Source organism: Apis mellifera, linkage group LG1 (genome assembly GCF_003254395.2).
Source record: "Apis mellifera strain DH4 linkage group LG1, Amel_HAv3.1, whole genome shotgun sequence".
NCBI classification, from domain to species: Eukaryota; Metazoa; Arthropoda; class Insecta; order Hymenoptera; family Apidae; genus Apis; species Apis mellifera.
In genome coordinates, this window is record NC_037638.1 from 12,661,595 (window position 1) to 12,677,293 (window position 15,699).

Sequence of the window (15,699 nt, forward strand, 5' to 3'; positions counted from 1 at the left end):
TTTTAATATTTAAATATATTTTTAATATTTAAAAATAATAGTTTAATAAATATATATATATATATATAATTATTTATATATCAATATATAAGTATTGAATTAAATTATTTATATATATATATATATATATATATATATATATGTAAATAATATATATTTGGTCGATAAACCGATCTTATTATAAAAGCTCGACCCTTCGACGATACATCTGAGGAAGAGAATCCTGGAGGGGGAGGGAGCAGCGCTTTCTATCAGCGTTCGCTGATAGGGTGGGGCTGAAATCGATTCGCAACCCCTCCTCTCCCCCTCCTCCCTCCTCGAAACGGAGCTCCTTTGTTCGATTTCGCTCTGGCCATTTCCTTTCCCCCCCTCCTTTCTTATCTTGCCCTTGGACAACCCTCTCGTCGAGCAGACTCCACTTCCGCGATGTAATATTTGGTTTGAGGAAATTGTAGCGTCTGTTCGTGTCACGTGTTTTCTCTTATTTTTTTTTTATTTCTCGAAGGGGGAGGATGTTTCTCTTTTATTATTTTTTAGGAATGAATAAATATATATTTTGAGGAGAGGAGGAGAAAGTTTCGAAATGATGAAAAATAAGTGTGGAAAAAAAGAAGAATATATATATATATATATATATCCGCTGCTATAGTTTTTATATAGGATTTCTCATATTATTTCCTTCGATTCTTTGTCCTCCGATCAACTGTATTTTTATCATCGCAGTGACGTTTGGAAGATGTTTGTAGAACTTATTGTGGCGAGAAATTTATTACTGCTTGTTACAATATATAGAATTATACATTCCTCGCTCTTTTTTTCATTACGATAAAGTGGAGGAAGAGGAATAGAAAAAGAGATTTTACAAGCGAGGTTTGGGTTGAATTGTGAGTAAGCTTGACAGTAGGCTTGATTTGACGTGAATTATATGGTTGATGATTATCATATAGTAATGCCATATGGCTCGTGGCTAATATTGTGCGGCGCGGGTATTGTACGTGATGAATAGGCTAGGGATGTCTATGTAAATTTATATCTTCATGGATGCATCTAAAGAAATAGATTCTCATATATATATATATATATATATATTTAATTATATTTAATTATTATATATATCATATATTATATGATTTTTATTATATTATATATATTATATTATATATTATATTATATATATATCATGGATGCATCTAAAGAAATGGATTCTCATATATATATATATATATATATATATATATATATATATATATATATAGTATAACAAATATTGATTCATTATTTCTACCATGATTATCCCATTCTTCTTTCCTATATATATATATTTAATTATATTTAATTATTATATATATATATATCATGGATGCATCTAAAGAAATGGATTCCCATATATATAGTATAACAAATATTGATTCATTATTTCCACCATGATTATCCCATTCTCCTTTCCTATATATATATATATATATATATATATATATATATATATATATAATAATAATATTCGAAACACTAATTTAATTTCCAATTCACTTCGCTATTTAATATTTCAAATTCGATCGATTTGAAAGATCGTATGAAAGAAAAAAGGAAAGATAAGGTAACGATAGCTCTCAATTACATAGCGTGTAAAAATCTGAAACGTTTCTGAAACGAGGAAATAAATCAGGCTTCGTAGTCACGATTTATCCCGATTCCACGTGTATTATGGTGATCACGTAGACTCGTTACTACCGTGCACAACGTGCACGATGACCGGTACGTGGTGAATGAAACAAACGCTCGGGGTGGAATGGTAATGGAAAGTTGGTTGGACGAGGGCCAAAACTTCCCTTCCTTGCCACCGCGGATCGGATCGGCCTAAACGCGTTTTTCCCCAGATTCAATTTTCTTCAAAGTGGATTTCATAGTAATTCTAGCGCAATTTTACGGACACGCTCTCTCGAATATAAAACGAGAATGCGTGGGTAGGGAGCGAAGGTAGGGAATGATTTTAAATAAACTTTCCTCGGAATTATTGGTATCTCTGGCATCTCTTTGGAAGTGTATTAATGAATTATATGTATTATTGAATGAATATGTATTATAGATGTATATGTATATTGTTGGGAGGAGGTTAGTTAAAAATGTTGATGTTTAGTGAAAAGTGTTTTAATTCTGATGCTTGGAATAATTTTCTCTGGAATTATTTTAGGGAATCATATTGATTCAAGTCCAATTAATGGAAAATGTATATATATTTTGTATTTGACATAAATTATTAAGACATAGTGTATTATTCTTTATAAATATCTTGCATTAATTCTCAATCATACTCAATCTATTTCTTTTTAAATAATTAATTTTAATCATTGTTGTATAAGTGATTGAATAAATGAAGCTCATTTTTACTTATTATTAATTATATATTATCACCAAAAAGTTTACAAATAATTGAATACTTATTTTATGAATTATCATTATAATTTCTACTTGTAGGAAATCTTTCTTTCCTAATAATTGTTTCACACAAGATTTTTGGTATTCTGTTTATTTCTCTAAATAAACTTATACTTAAACTTGTACTTAAGTACAAGTTTGGATCTTGAAAGTTTCATAGTTAAAACTAAAAAAAATAAAAAACAATATATCAAGCTTGCAATATTTCTTAATAAATTTTAACACAAACTCTGTTCCATATTCCATTAATTGGATTTGAGGGAAATTAATAGTCAAAATTTCTCTCCAAATGGAGGATACAGCACACTTTACCTTAGCTGACCCCGATTACATCTCAATAACCTTATTTCATGACGAGGAATGGTCTTCTTTGAGTGAAATTTAAGCTCGAATTTCACGGGGTTTCACGCTCGAGAGCCTCGATACGGGGCCTCATCACGGGGCATTAAAATCAACGCGAGGCATAATTCCCTTCGAAATCTTGTTGGCCATACAGATTAGTCGACGCTAATCTCTCTCTCTCTCTCTCTCTTTAACCGCTAATTTGTTTGCCAATTCATTCGTGCTATTCCTGTTATCCTGTTGATTAATTAGATTCACGGTTCTTTAATTATTATTATTCTAAAAATTTATTATAAGAAAATGTGGAATAATGATGAAGAAAAGCCAATTCTTCGTTAGATACTTTAATTATATTTCGTTGGAAAAGTTATTTTTATAAAATGCAATTGGTATTGATAAATTCATCTTCAGTGAGTTTATTATTCTTTTTTTTATAGTGACTAGCTGGTGACAATTTTTTAATAATTCTTTGAAATTTTAATTAAATAACGATAACAAATATAATTTATGAAATTACCATCATATCTAACAATATGAAACAATTTGGTAAATTTTTCTTTCACGCTGTCACAATTTTAAAGAATTCTAAATTAACGATTGTGAAGATATTCGTGCTTAGCCAAAAAAATTTTTGAGAACGCAATCTAGAATGACTGTGCGAGAAATTCTGATTAATCGAATCGTACATTTACATTCCATCCATTGATTTATTTATCAGGTTGAAGCCAATTAGATTTCGAGTGGAAAGTGAGAGGATCACAAAATCATCGAATTTAATATTTTTTAAATTATAATTAATCCGCGTGCGTGTTTCGATTTCGAGAAAGTTTCACGAAAGTTTATCGAGGACTCATTTCTTTTTTTTTTCTATTTCGAACTTATTTCGTTTTGTAAACTAGTTCCTAGAGAGTTTCGTTTTACAAACTCCTTCTAGAATTGCAATTTTCCCATTGACAATTTTACTTGTTACGCATTCCCTAACGACAGCTTTGCTTTCTCTTTCGCTCAGAGGCAGAACGTAAGACGTAAATCATACGAAATACGAAAGAAAAGAGGTTGGACAACTAATTTGCTACGAGAGGATAATTTAAGGAAAGGTAGAATTGAGTTACCACGGAAGAATGTTAAGAATAAAGTGATAAAAAGTAATATATTTGATAACGAATTAGCCACAATTTTTCAATCTTATCTTTCTTATTATCCAAGTATATTTCTTACACATCATCAACATTTAGATAAAATTTTCACATCTTATTCAAATTGTATCATTCTTCCAAGTTAATAAAAATTAAGAAAAATTATTAAATATATGTCTTGTATATTTTTTTTAAGGATTTAATTCGAATTATATTTAAATATATATATATATATATTCACACTTTGATTTACAAGTTTAATAAATTTCTAATTTCATTTATCCTCTATTCTTCTCCAGATTATTAATTAATTTCAAATTATTTCCATCTTTATTTCCGTGTATTGCACATGAATTTATTCAATATAAAATTTATATCGAATATATATATACACGATATTAAAAATATTTTTAATATTGGAAATTAATAATCCACGAAGATAAAAAGATGAAAGCCGAAATTATCCATACACGAGCACACTTTTCCAAAAATTCGCCTCACCAATGATAGATTCACCTTGCTTAGCCGAACGACCTAAATAAACAATCGATCGTGAATTACCGCCGCGACACGTGGAGCGTGTTGGCAAGGTTTCTTCATCATTCGTCCCAGTGATTTACGAACGAGTCGTCCGCGGCGCTCCTCTCCGTTTCCTAATGCAATCCATTCCGCTTGGCCGGCCCCCGGCCGACAGATAGGGCACCGATGTATAAATTACTCTCGGGCCAATTAACATTGTCGCCCAACGAACGAGTTCCTCTCCCTCTCGCTCTCGAGCGAACCGGATTTTGAGCATCGTCGCCACCGTTACACACGTGGGGGTGGCTCGAACTCGAGATTAATTGAGACCTTGGTCCACCGACGTTACGTGGCGTTATCTGGAAATTCCACTCGCTCGAGAACCAGCTCCCGGCCGATTAATTAATTCTGCGCACGAGTCGCACGCAGAACGAACTTGATGCGTTAAACTGCCATCCTTTCTTTTTTCGATCGAACATTATCTTTGAACGTTTGTTCTTGTCTTTTGCCTCTTTTCAATTATGTTGGAAAATTTGATCACGCAATTGATTTATTAAACAATCTGTTCAGTCTTCTCTTCAATATTTCCAAAGATAATTTAAGATTTAAAATAAGCTAAATATATTTATTGAGTCAGGGATACAATTTTTTAAAGTTTTTAAAGTCAAGAACCAGATTATGTTGCAGAATGTTTCTTTAAATTATATATTTTGAAATATGTAGCAATAAAAGTTAAAGTGCGTCACACATGAGTTACCGTTTCGAGGATCGTAAATCGACGTGGAAAAAAGAATATTTACGAATAGACTGGTTAAAAGGGAGAACGCGTTATTTAATTAAAATGCACGTTTAACGATAAAACGAATCTCTAAGATATTATCTTGCGAATTTAAAATTATTACTTGGATATTCGTACAAAGATAAATACTTACGTATCTTAATCGTAGGCATAAAATTACTTAGGATGCCTGTATTGGTAAAGGATACTAATTAAATCCTGTCTCTTTCTCTCAACTTCACATATCTCCACTGTCCAACGATTTAACAAACACGATAAAACCTCCCGATCCCTTTTCCTGTTCCACGTCTCGACTCTCACGAAAATTCTCAATCTCTTTAAGACGCTCTTATCCATTACACGAGGAGTACACGTGGCTTTTACCGCGTTGTTCGTTAATTTAAGGAAACGGCTCGCGTCTAGTTGTGTCCCGCACGGCGACACGGAGAAAAGATGACATGCGGCAACACCGGCAGCTTCTCTCTAAGCTTTGCGCGATTACGCGATATTTCATTGTCTGTTTGAGGATTGTTGCGCAATTATCCACGGCCCGTACACCCTTTTGGCGAGAGTTGTTGCGTAACGCCGTGCACGGTTTACCGGTATACCCATTTATAAACCCTTGGTCCCGGTCGCACATTGACGATCGGTAACTTCTCGTTACCGCGACTGCTTCCACGAGAGCGGCCATTTCTTAACGGGTTTCCGTACACAGGAGTGCTGGCTGCGCAACGTGTCGCGTACACAAGTATCTCCCCGGCCACTGTTCCGGCGGAGAGGTGATTTAGCAGCAGCGTCGCATCGTGTACCATACTTTGCCGTGGATCGCGTCGATTTCACGTGTCACGGGTTGTATTATCGGTTCTCGGAAGGAAGGCATGCCTCGTTACACTACAACGAGCAAAAGGGTGACGTTTTAATCGAAGTTGTCAGTTCGACAACGAGGCAGCAACGGTTTCGGGAAAGGGGAAAGCGCTCTCTGGAGCGCACAGGTAGGATTACGCGTGACGCATGCGCGGGAGAAGCGTTTGCGTGCCTAGTCGGACGAATTATATCTTGCTACTAAAAAATTAATCTTGATTAATATCATCGTCGATTGTTATCGTTGAATGGTTGCGAATCTATTTCGAGTATTTTATATACAATCTTTGATATCTAACGATTATATTAGAGATATATTGATTATAATTGATACATTAAATATAATTTGATAAATTGCGTTCGAAACTCGGTCGGTGGTTATCGACCGAGAATACGCTGAATATTTACCACCTGCGGTTCCCAATAATAACACGAGTATACAAAGATCTATTTAGAAATGGAAGATGAATCGGAATACGAAACAATTCGATCAGGAAGCTCTCTCGCGTGGTCACATTGGGAGAAAGGGCATTCGTCTGCGTTCGTAATCGTTGTCTTCTCACAACAGGCAACAGTCGGCAGGATCGTTTAATATTCTTTAACCATTTTTCTCGCTCGCTAGACAACCGAGCGGAGAGGAGAGGGGAAACTCTAGGCTCGAACTTTCCTTTCCGTTGATAGGTTCGGCGTAGAGGGAGACACGCGCTTCGAACGAGTTCGAAAGATTAGCTTCGACTCGCTCCCACGCCTCATCTCTTTATCGCATCATCGCGGCTAGATTGAATCTCCGCCGCTTCTCGAGACTCCTCTCGAACGATAAAAGCGAGTCGGTCCGCGCTGTCGATCCGCGCTCGCTCGCCAGCGAAAAACATGCAAACTCTGTTCGAGGCAGACTTATTAAGGAAGAGATATTCGCCTCTCGTTTCCGCGTTTTGCATTGAATACCTCGCGTATTCCCCGTGGACCAAGGAGAATTGATGTCCTCGCGGACGAGCCGCTTATCGATTTACCCGTGGAAGACCCGTAAATCAGGCGAAATATGAACGAAACCGAGAGATAAGCACCTGATGTATTCGCGGCGTGACGGTGAGCGATGATGACGTTAAATACGATATTCGAAACCCCGGTTTTTCGCGTGGCGGCGATGCAACGTGTAAGGATGATCTATGTGTCCCGCATTTTCTGAACGATTATTATTGATTTAGTAGTCTTGACCGTTTTTCGTGCTTTCCAAGTTTACAGTTATCATTTGAAATTCAATCTTATGAAACGATTTTAACGTAACAAAATTTCGAATGCTATATAAATTATAGAATATTTTTCGTGAATAAAATTTCCAATTTTCCAAAATAGAATATTATTCCAAATTACAAATAATTCGACTCGATGAAACACCCAATTTCGATGGAAAGCAACGCGTTATATTTCCAAAGCGTATCGATAATCTCGCCGCGTCCCCTCCTCGCCGAGGTAGGATGAGGTTTCATCCTCCAGGAAGCGTAATCCGTTGCTCGCGTGCGAGGATGGAAACGGGTCCGTAAGTCACCGCCTCGTGACTCACGTTCGCGTTCCGCGGATCGTTCGGAGCGTGTGTCTCGCTGCGTGTCTCGGGGGAAAAGGGAGGAAAGCAGGAAGTCTTAGCGCATTATGAAATCGGAGATATTACGCGAGGAAGTTGTATTCACCTGGATCTTATGGGCACGGTCCGGCAGAGTGCAGTGGTGGTGAAGCGTGGCGTAAAATATCATCGTTATGCACCGCTCCGGGTTAATATCAGCCTTGGCGAGGCGCCGTGCCGCGATATTTACTATAAGCCCCATTGTTTTATGCGGCGCTGAACGCTGCCCGACAGCCGCGCTGATACAGTTGTACGGAGACGGCGCACCTCCGCGCTACTACCGCGGAACTCCGCCGGTTGCGAAATCGAATTGAATGACCGCTCGCCGCCACGCTGTGTGCGCTCGATCCGCCTCGCCTTTTCTTTTCCCTCCCTCCTTTTTTTTTTCTTTCCTTTCCTTTTTTTTTTCTTTTTTTTTTCTATCGATCCTCGACTCCCGATTTTCCCATCGTAGATCAACGCGTAGAATTAATCAGCTCGCTGTTGCGAAACAGGTTTCGCGCTCGTGACGCTTTGCCTCCTCCGCGGCCTCTTTCTCGCTCTCGCTGTTCTCTGCTCTCGTTCGAGGGAATTAGATCAACCGGGGACACGAGATAATGTTCTCGGCTGTGTTGCGATTCGAGTTGCCGAGTTCTCTCTCTTTTTTTTTTTTTTTTTCATTCGATAGGTTTACGAACGGCAAGCCCCCGTAACTCCTTCGCCTCGAGTAATTTCGACCTCGAGATTGTTGCTGCGTTTCAGATGTAATTTTAACGATGTATTTTAAATACGAATTTTTGAAGAATACATAGAGTGGAAAGAATAGAGAGGAGAAAGAAATAGTATGAAAGTATCGTCGAGGAATTTCACTTTTCTGAATCCTGATAAATGTGGCTATTTACGGAAAGCTCGAAGATAGAATGTAATAACAAATCTCGAGGGAACAAAAAATTTCGAATAATCGGATTAAGGATACTAAATCATTTTCCATCTTATCTAAATTGCTCCTATATCCAATATCCCGAAACAGCTTATCACTTTGGATAAGTCTCTCGAATCCACTCTTCCAGATTGAAATAAAAACCTCGCTGATTTATCAACTTGTTCCTTCTGCGAATTTTTATTCCTTTCTCTTTTCTGCACAGGTGATACCGGCAGAGCGGCGTGGGCCAGAGAAGGAAGAGACCTGGACCCTGGCCCCGGACCAAAGCGGGGTGGACGCGTGTCCGTTCCTCGACGACGTTCTATCCGACATAAAATCGAAACCGATCCAAGATGACAATCCCCAACCCCGTATCCACGATCCTGGCGATACCCAAAGCCAAAGCAACCAACAGTTGGAGCATCCTGACTGTGGAACGTTGCCGCGCAGCCAGGAGACGAGGAAGAGCAAGACGAAAAAGGTGAAGAGTTACCTGAGGAAGTGCAAAGGCGCTCTGTCGAAAGCCGACGAGGCGTCCACGGAGAAGAAACGCCAGGAGCACTGCACCTCTTGGTATCTGGACGAGTCTCATCAGGAGGAGGATAATCCTGTGATGGAGATTCAGAAACAGAATTCGGAATTGCTCGAGGAGAGGATCGCCGAGGAGGAGGCCTCGCCGCTCGAGGACGGAAGAGGAGAGGATCCCTCGAATCTCTCGAAGGAGGAAAGTCGGGAGGACGAGGAGAGTGTCTCGAGGCTGGCCGAGGATCTGAGGAGGAGCCGGACGTCCTTGTACGAGGACGCCAGGGATTCCATGCACGACAGAGAGTGCGCAGCGAGCGAGGAGGGCTGCTGCAAGCGGGACGACGCCATCTCCCTCGAGACACTGACCACGGAGGAGACGACGAATTTGAACAAGTGCGACTCGAACGACACGCTGATTGCGTGTGAAGTGGCGGCCCCCAACGGCCCGCCGCCCCTCGTCGAGGAGGGAAAGGAGGGAGAGGAGGCGGACGGCGAGATGCAGGCCCTGTCTCTGTTTGGGGTGAGTAGTCGTCGAGTGCGTTTCGATCGCTCATAACGAGAGATCTAGAACGATAAAGGCCGAGACGGACAGGTTTAAAACGGGAAAAGGAAGGCGTATTTGAATACAAAACTCGCGTGCACGGTAATGGAAGCAAATTGCAAAACACGCGCGCACAGGGAGAGGGATAATTTATGCTCTTAATGGAGTTGTGCGCGATGATTAAAACCAGTTTAATTTCCAGGAATACGGGTGAACGTGTTTCTCGATCTTGATGGTTTATTTTGAATTAAGAGACAGACAGATCGATACACGTACTAAAATTAGTGAAATCAGTAAAGTTTTATTGGGATGATTGGAAGAAATATTTTTTTTTTCTAATATTAATTTTATTTCTATTTAAATGTTATTTTGAGTAAAATTTTTGATTATGTAATATTGAAAATTAAAAAAGTTTTGAATAGTTTCCATAATCCATGAAGAAAAGAAATACGATATTGAAATGTATATATATTTATTATTTAATTTTTTCGAACAAGGAATAACGATTATTAGAAAGCTAGGAGAAAATTATTTTTCTGTATAAAGATACGTGATATAAATTTCATGTTATAAATATCACACTTTTTATATTTTCGTCGATGATATTTTTTCTTCTATTCGAATTTCACACCAGGAAGAGCGCGTGTTTCGTCATAGAATGAATTTATAAAAGAACGCGGGAGCCTCGTCAGTTTCCCCAGCTTTCGATCCTTGTCCCGCATCTATTAAATTCGCGTGGGCGTAACGCGGCGTGAATTTGTCTCGTTTATCGATCGTGCCTTATCGATGACAGTCGGCGTGGCAACATGACTTGCCACGGGATTCGAGTTCATATGCCGGTGCGGGCCACTCGATTGACAAACGACGAGGCTGGGCGACGCTTTATGCCGAAAGGTGCGCCACGTTCCTCGCGGTGCAACAATGTGCGCGCCACATGCTGCGCTTGGAACGCTCGTCGATCGTCTCTCGGAAAAACGTCGAGCTGGAACGAACGTCCTCGTTGGTTAAATGTCAGCCGACCGTTGTAATTGAAGTTCGTAAACGAGGATGGAGAGTTTTGTGTTGTGACTTTTTCTTTCCTTTCTTTGTTTTTTGTTTTCGTCGAGAGATTGGGAAAGTTGGTTGGATCGTTTGTAGAGCGTTGTTCGATCCTTTGTCTTAATACAGAGTGTCTCGAAGTCTCGAGGAAATTTTAAGGACAGATATATTGCGCGATAATATTCGAATTGGTTTTGTGCAAGCATTTTTTGAAGCATTATTGGAATATATTATATTTTATTACATCTAACGTGACAAATTTTTTTTCAGGTTAGAAAATTATAAAAGTACGTATTGCTTCGAAATTTCAATGTTTATAGTAAATAAAAATGATGAAAAGTAATAAATGTTTGAAAAAAGACTGAATTTTGTGTATCACGTTTAAAAATGTAGAAACTTTTAACACGAATCTATCCACGCAGGCAATGATTCTAATAAATTTCTTTCTAACCTCGAAATTTTGTCTACTATTTAGGAAATTTTTCTTCTCGCTTATAAAATTTCTAAAGGATTCGACAGAAGGAACACTTATTTCAAAATGTTCTAATTTTTTATTCAATAAAAATTCTAATTCCCTCCCATACAATACACGCATCGGCTTAAAAATCCCATCGCGCTTTCACCCAGGAAACAATCACCATCGATCCACACAATGCGCTCCGTGTCTTGGAATCGTTTCATCGGTCGTTCTTTTACATTCTTTCATGGTAACAGGAACACTCGAGGTGTGGGCAGACACACAGCATTCCGCGTTATGCAAATCGATCGATAATTGATAGGGAATAATAACACAATGACTGGGCGATGCTTCGATTATTAGATGTCATAGTGAGATCCAAACATGGTGGGTTTTTATGAAATGTTCGCATAGGAAGATTCTATATCTCAAAATATTAGATTTAAAATATTAAGTCTCGACATATAAATATAACAATCCGCAACAAATAATAATTTTCAATGATATAATAATATTCCTCGTGAATATTTTTAACGTGAAATGTTATTCGATGCGAAAGTAACTATATAAGTAACTATATTAAAATGTAACTATAATTACTTTTCTCTAAGAAAGAAAAATCTAAAAAAACATTAAATCTAAAAAACATTACGTACAACAACTTTGAAAAATTTCATCAATTTATTAAATAATAGCATATAGTCTTTATGTAGAGAAATTCTAGATATAGTGATTAAATTATGGTCCAATAGAAATAAGTGATTTCGCGTGGTAACATTTGTGCGATACATTCGTGTGTTCTCTAATGACAAAACGCGCACGACTTCGTTACGAAAATTGCCGAAAAGTACCGAACTGTTACGAACCCGCCATAGCTGCCTTCGGTCTTGTGTTTCTAATAACAAAGCATCGTATCGTGCGAAAATGATCGAAAAGTGTTGTTGCCAAAGTGTTGTTACAAGCCTGTAATAGTGTCGTTTCTGTTCTATATTAATTCCACTTGTCTCCGTGCGAATATTCAATGTGTGTCGGCTTCGCTTGAGCCAACAGCCAACAGGTAGGCAGTAGGTGGCCGCGTTTGCACTGGCATTAGAGTGTTCAGTGGGCCGAGAGTGGCCGACAGCGTGATTCCGTGGCACGTACGGATCATGGGGTGGCGTAAATCTGACCAGTCGACAGAGTCGATCGCCGCTGAAACGCTACCCGATCATCAGTCGTGAAAGTGTAGCCAGGGAAAATGATCGGCCGTGTCCGCGTGCACGCCACGCATGCACGCACGTAGGCACGCATTCGATACCTATCTTTCGTCCTTCTTGAATCTTCTCGTTCGTTTTCAAGTGTTCACGCGCACGCGCATAGCAGCATCGTGAACCCGTTACATCGGTAGGATTATAGATTAGACCGCGCCTGCGCACACGGAAAAACGATAAGCGGGATACGGGTTCGGGATTTATTGTAATTGGCGGTAATGACGGTTTTACGCCATAGCTGCCATCATTAAATGGCCGAGGCACGGACGCCTCGTTGAGTTCCGTGTTTTCCGCGTTTAAAAGCGCGCTGAGACTTGATGAATGTGCGTGGATGTTGGAATAACGTATATAATATACGTTGAGCAATGGTGATTTTTCGATTTCGATAAAAAATATGTATGTTATAAAGTTTATATTTATATAGAATACGTATAATAGAGTTTTTATTATTCATCGATGCGGTGAAAGCTAATTACATCGATTCAATCGAGGTAATTGGATTCTTAAATCTTTGAGTTCGATTCAATTTTATAGCTGCTTATTCTCAGTTAAATTTTAAAATAGATGATTTTGCTTTCAAACAAAATTCGATTTCAATTTCGCTTATCTTCAACAACATACAAGGATTGTTAATAAACTGTCATCATTTTGTTCAACGTCGTTTCACTTTATCAAACAAAGATATTCTTCCGTAACTTCGATCAAGTTTCTTTATTAGTATCGTGTGCCAATTGTTTAAATATGAAAGATATTGTACAAGCCGCGACAAGAAGGTTCTCGAGTATTGGATAAAGGATCGTTTCTTCATTGAACCGTGGCGATCGCGGAGTTTGTCGATCGAATTTTACAGCGATTCTTTGTCGAGGAGAGAGAAAGAGGAAGGGAGGGGAGGAGGGAAGGAAGAAAGCACGGGATTATTCCGCGTGACTTCCGATCGGAATATAGTTTAGCGGGCCATTCTTTTCAGTCGGTGACTTTCGCCGTGGTGAAGAGAGTTGAGCAATTTCTTCTCTCCCTGGATGATCGCGGCCCGAGGCGGCACGATAATAAGGTGTCAACGTTCACGGACCCCGGTCTCGTGTCAGATCACCGTTTCCGGGTTATGCTCGTGCGAATAACTATGCCCTGGTGTATTCGTTCGATTCAATCGCGCTCGATCGTGTATGAAATGAAAAGGGCCGATATGGAACCGAGATTGTTGCTTGAGAAACTATGGATTTATTTTATATAACATGAGACATTGGGAAAATTCATTGGGAAAATATTAAATTTATTTTATTGAAAATGAAACGTTAATTTTGCTAGCTTCAATTTTGACAGAAATATTATTCTTTTTTTTTCTTTTATAGCGATTCGACTCAAATCCAAATCTTGAAAAGCGAAAGTCAGATCAATCGATAGATAGAAATCCAACGCACGTAATATCGGCAACACGGACACTCGTATTACGAGCGAGAATATCCAATAATCCTACTCTCAAGTCCCCTCGTGAAACCCAAACCGTCTTTCTCTCCCCGTTATGCGTTACAATCTTCTCGAGCCGAGGGGACAAATGCTTAACCGATCCCTCCGAAATGACAGTAATTTTCCAATACGTAACAGATTATCCATTGCCAATTATCGGTAAGTTATCGACATCTAATCGTCGGTAATCGGGCGCAACAACCTTTCCGCCTTCATTCTTCTCATAAACCGCTCGATCGGGGGACTTCACGAGGGTCCCTCGAAAAACGGCATGGGTCATTAATATTCCCCGGGTGTTTGAAACAAGCAACACCCGATACCTACCACTTGGAACGTATAAGATTACAATCCTCTCTCTCGCTACGGTACCTGACTACCGTTAAATATATGTTTTACAGCGTGTTCGGAACGCGCGATTCTCTTTCTCCCTTCTTTCCGAGTTTCTCTCCTCCGATCTTTGCCCGGTATAGGTGGAAAGGGTGGGGGAGGGGACTCGATTGAGAAGCGAGCGCGTTACGTGTCTTGTCGACGCGCGGCCATCTGGCCACGAGGATCGACTTTCAAGGTCGTCGAGTTTCCCGCGACGATTCAATGCCACGGCCGTTTTACTAACGAGCAATTAAATTTCGCGGTTTTGCGGACCACGCGAGCTGCGGTGAACCGCGTCCAAACCCTGACACGTTTGGACGTAGAGAGATTGACGCTCGGACGAGAGATATTTGTCTTATATAAAGATGAGGATATATTTATTCTCAGAAGTCTTGAGAGTGGATTTATTTTTTTAATTCTAGAAAGATCTCGTGAGATTTATAAGAAATCACAGTTTTTTAAAATTTAAAAGATATCGTTTAGAGGAAAAAGAAAATGTTTTCGGTTGATATCATTTTAAATAATTCTAAAATTGTTACTATCCTATATAATATCATTATATTTTAAATAGATTGATAATAATAACTGTATTTTTGCATATTTTTTTACAAAATACTCATTGATATTCAACGATGTCAATTAATAAAATAATCGTTAAAAAAGTATATTTGTTAAGAAACAGTTATTTGTAAAATTGAGAAAGTGTCGTTTAATCTTCAATGATATTAAATGTCAATTAATAATTCTTGAAAAAAAATTGTGAAAAAATTCCAACACCATTTATTGAAAAATGATCATCCAATAAAATGAGAGAATATTTTTTTGAGTCGCCGCATCGCGATCATAATTGTCACCGAGAAAACGCTTCAAACTTCTATATAGCGATCGTTTCAAAGAACCGTAATCGATAAAAAATTTTTTAAAAAGAGTGAAAAAATGGAAATTAGCGAAACTGTTCAAAATAATAAAATTCGACAAATCGTGAAAGACTCGCAGCCTAATTATTGGCAACTGTCAGTTTGTTTGGTTGATAAGAATCGTTGAAACTGCGAGAGAAAGCATTCGACTGCTTTCACGAAACCGTTTGATGGAACATTTTTTCCCCCGAATACCGCGCCATTTCGACACGTCGTAATATTTCCAGAATATGAAATTTTCTTCGTTTTTATATCATCCTGCTATTTTAATTCTACATTGTTCATAGTAAAATATAAAAATTTGTCATTCATTCAACACAAAAATTCTAATAAATATCAATCATTAATCGATTTTTCACTCTTATTTTTATTTCAAGGCTTTTTTCAAACAAAAATCTTTTCAAAATTATTACTATTATTTAAAAATTTATACAATCATCAATGTTCTAATAGAATTTCAAGTTTTATTGAATCTTTAATCAAATCAATTAATGATTCAACATTTAACTTAATATATTAATTACCTTTTTATAATACCTTTTTATCC

At 38.2% G+C, this 15,699-nt stretch overlaps 1 protein-coding gene across 4 annotated transcripts in view; it reads left to right on the top strand.

Moving 5' to 3' along the window:
* Window positions 1-15,699, top strand: part of LOC410718 (puratrophin-1) — a 401,681-nt gene that overhangs the window by 36,178 nt on the left and 349,804 nt on the right. For all 4 annotated transcript variants that reach the window (XM_026445379.1, XM_016913622.2, XM_026445373.1 and 1 more), the window contains exon 2: window positions 8,815-9,636. In XM_026445379.1, coding sequence (XP_026301164.1) covers window positions 8,815-9,636 — 822 coding nt within the window. The remainder of the gene's footprint in view (window positions 1-8,814; window positions 9,637-15,699) is intronic.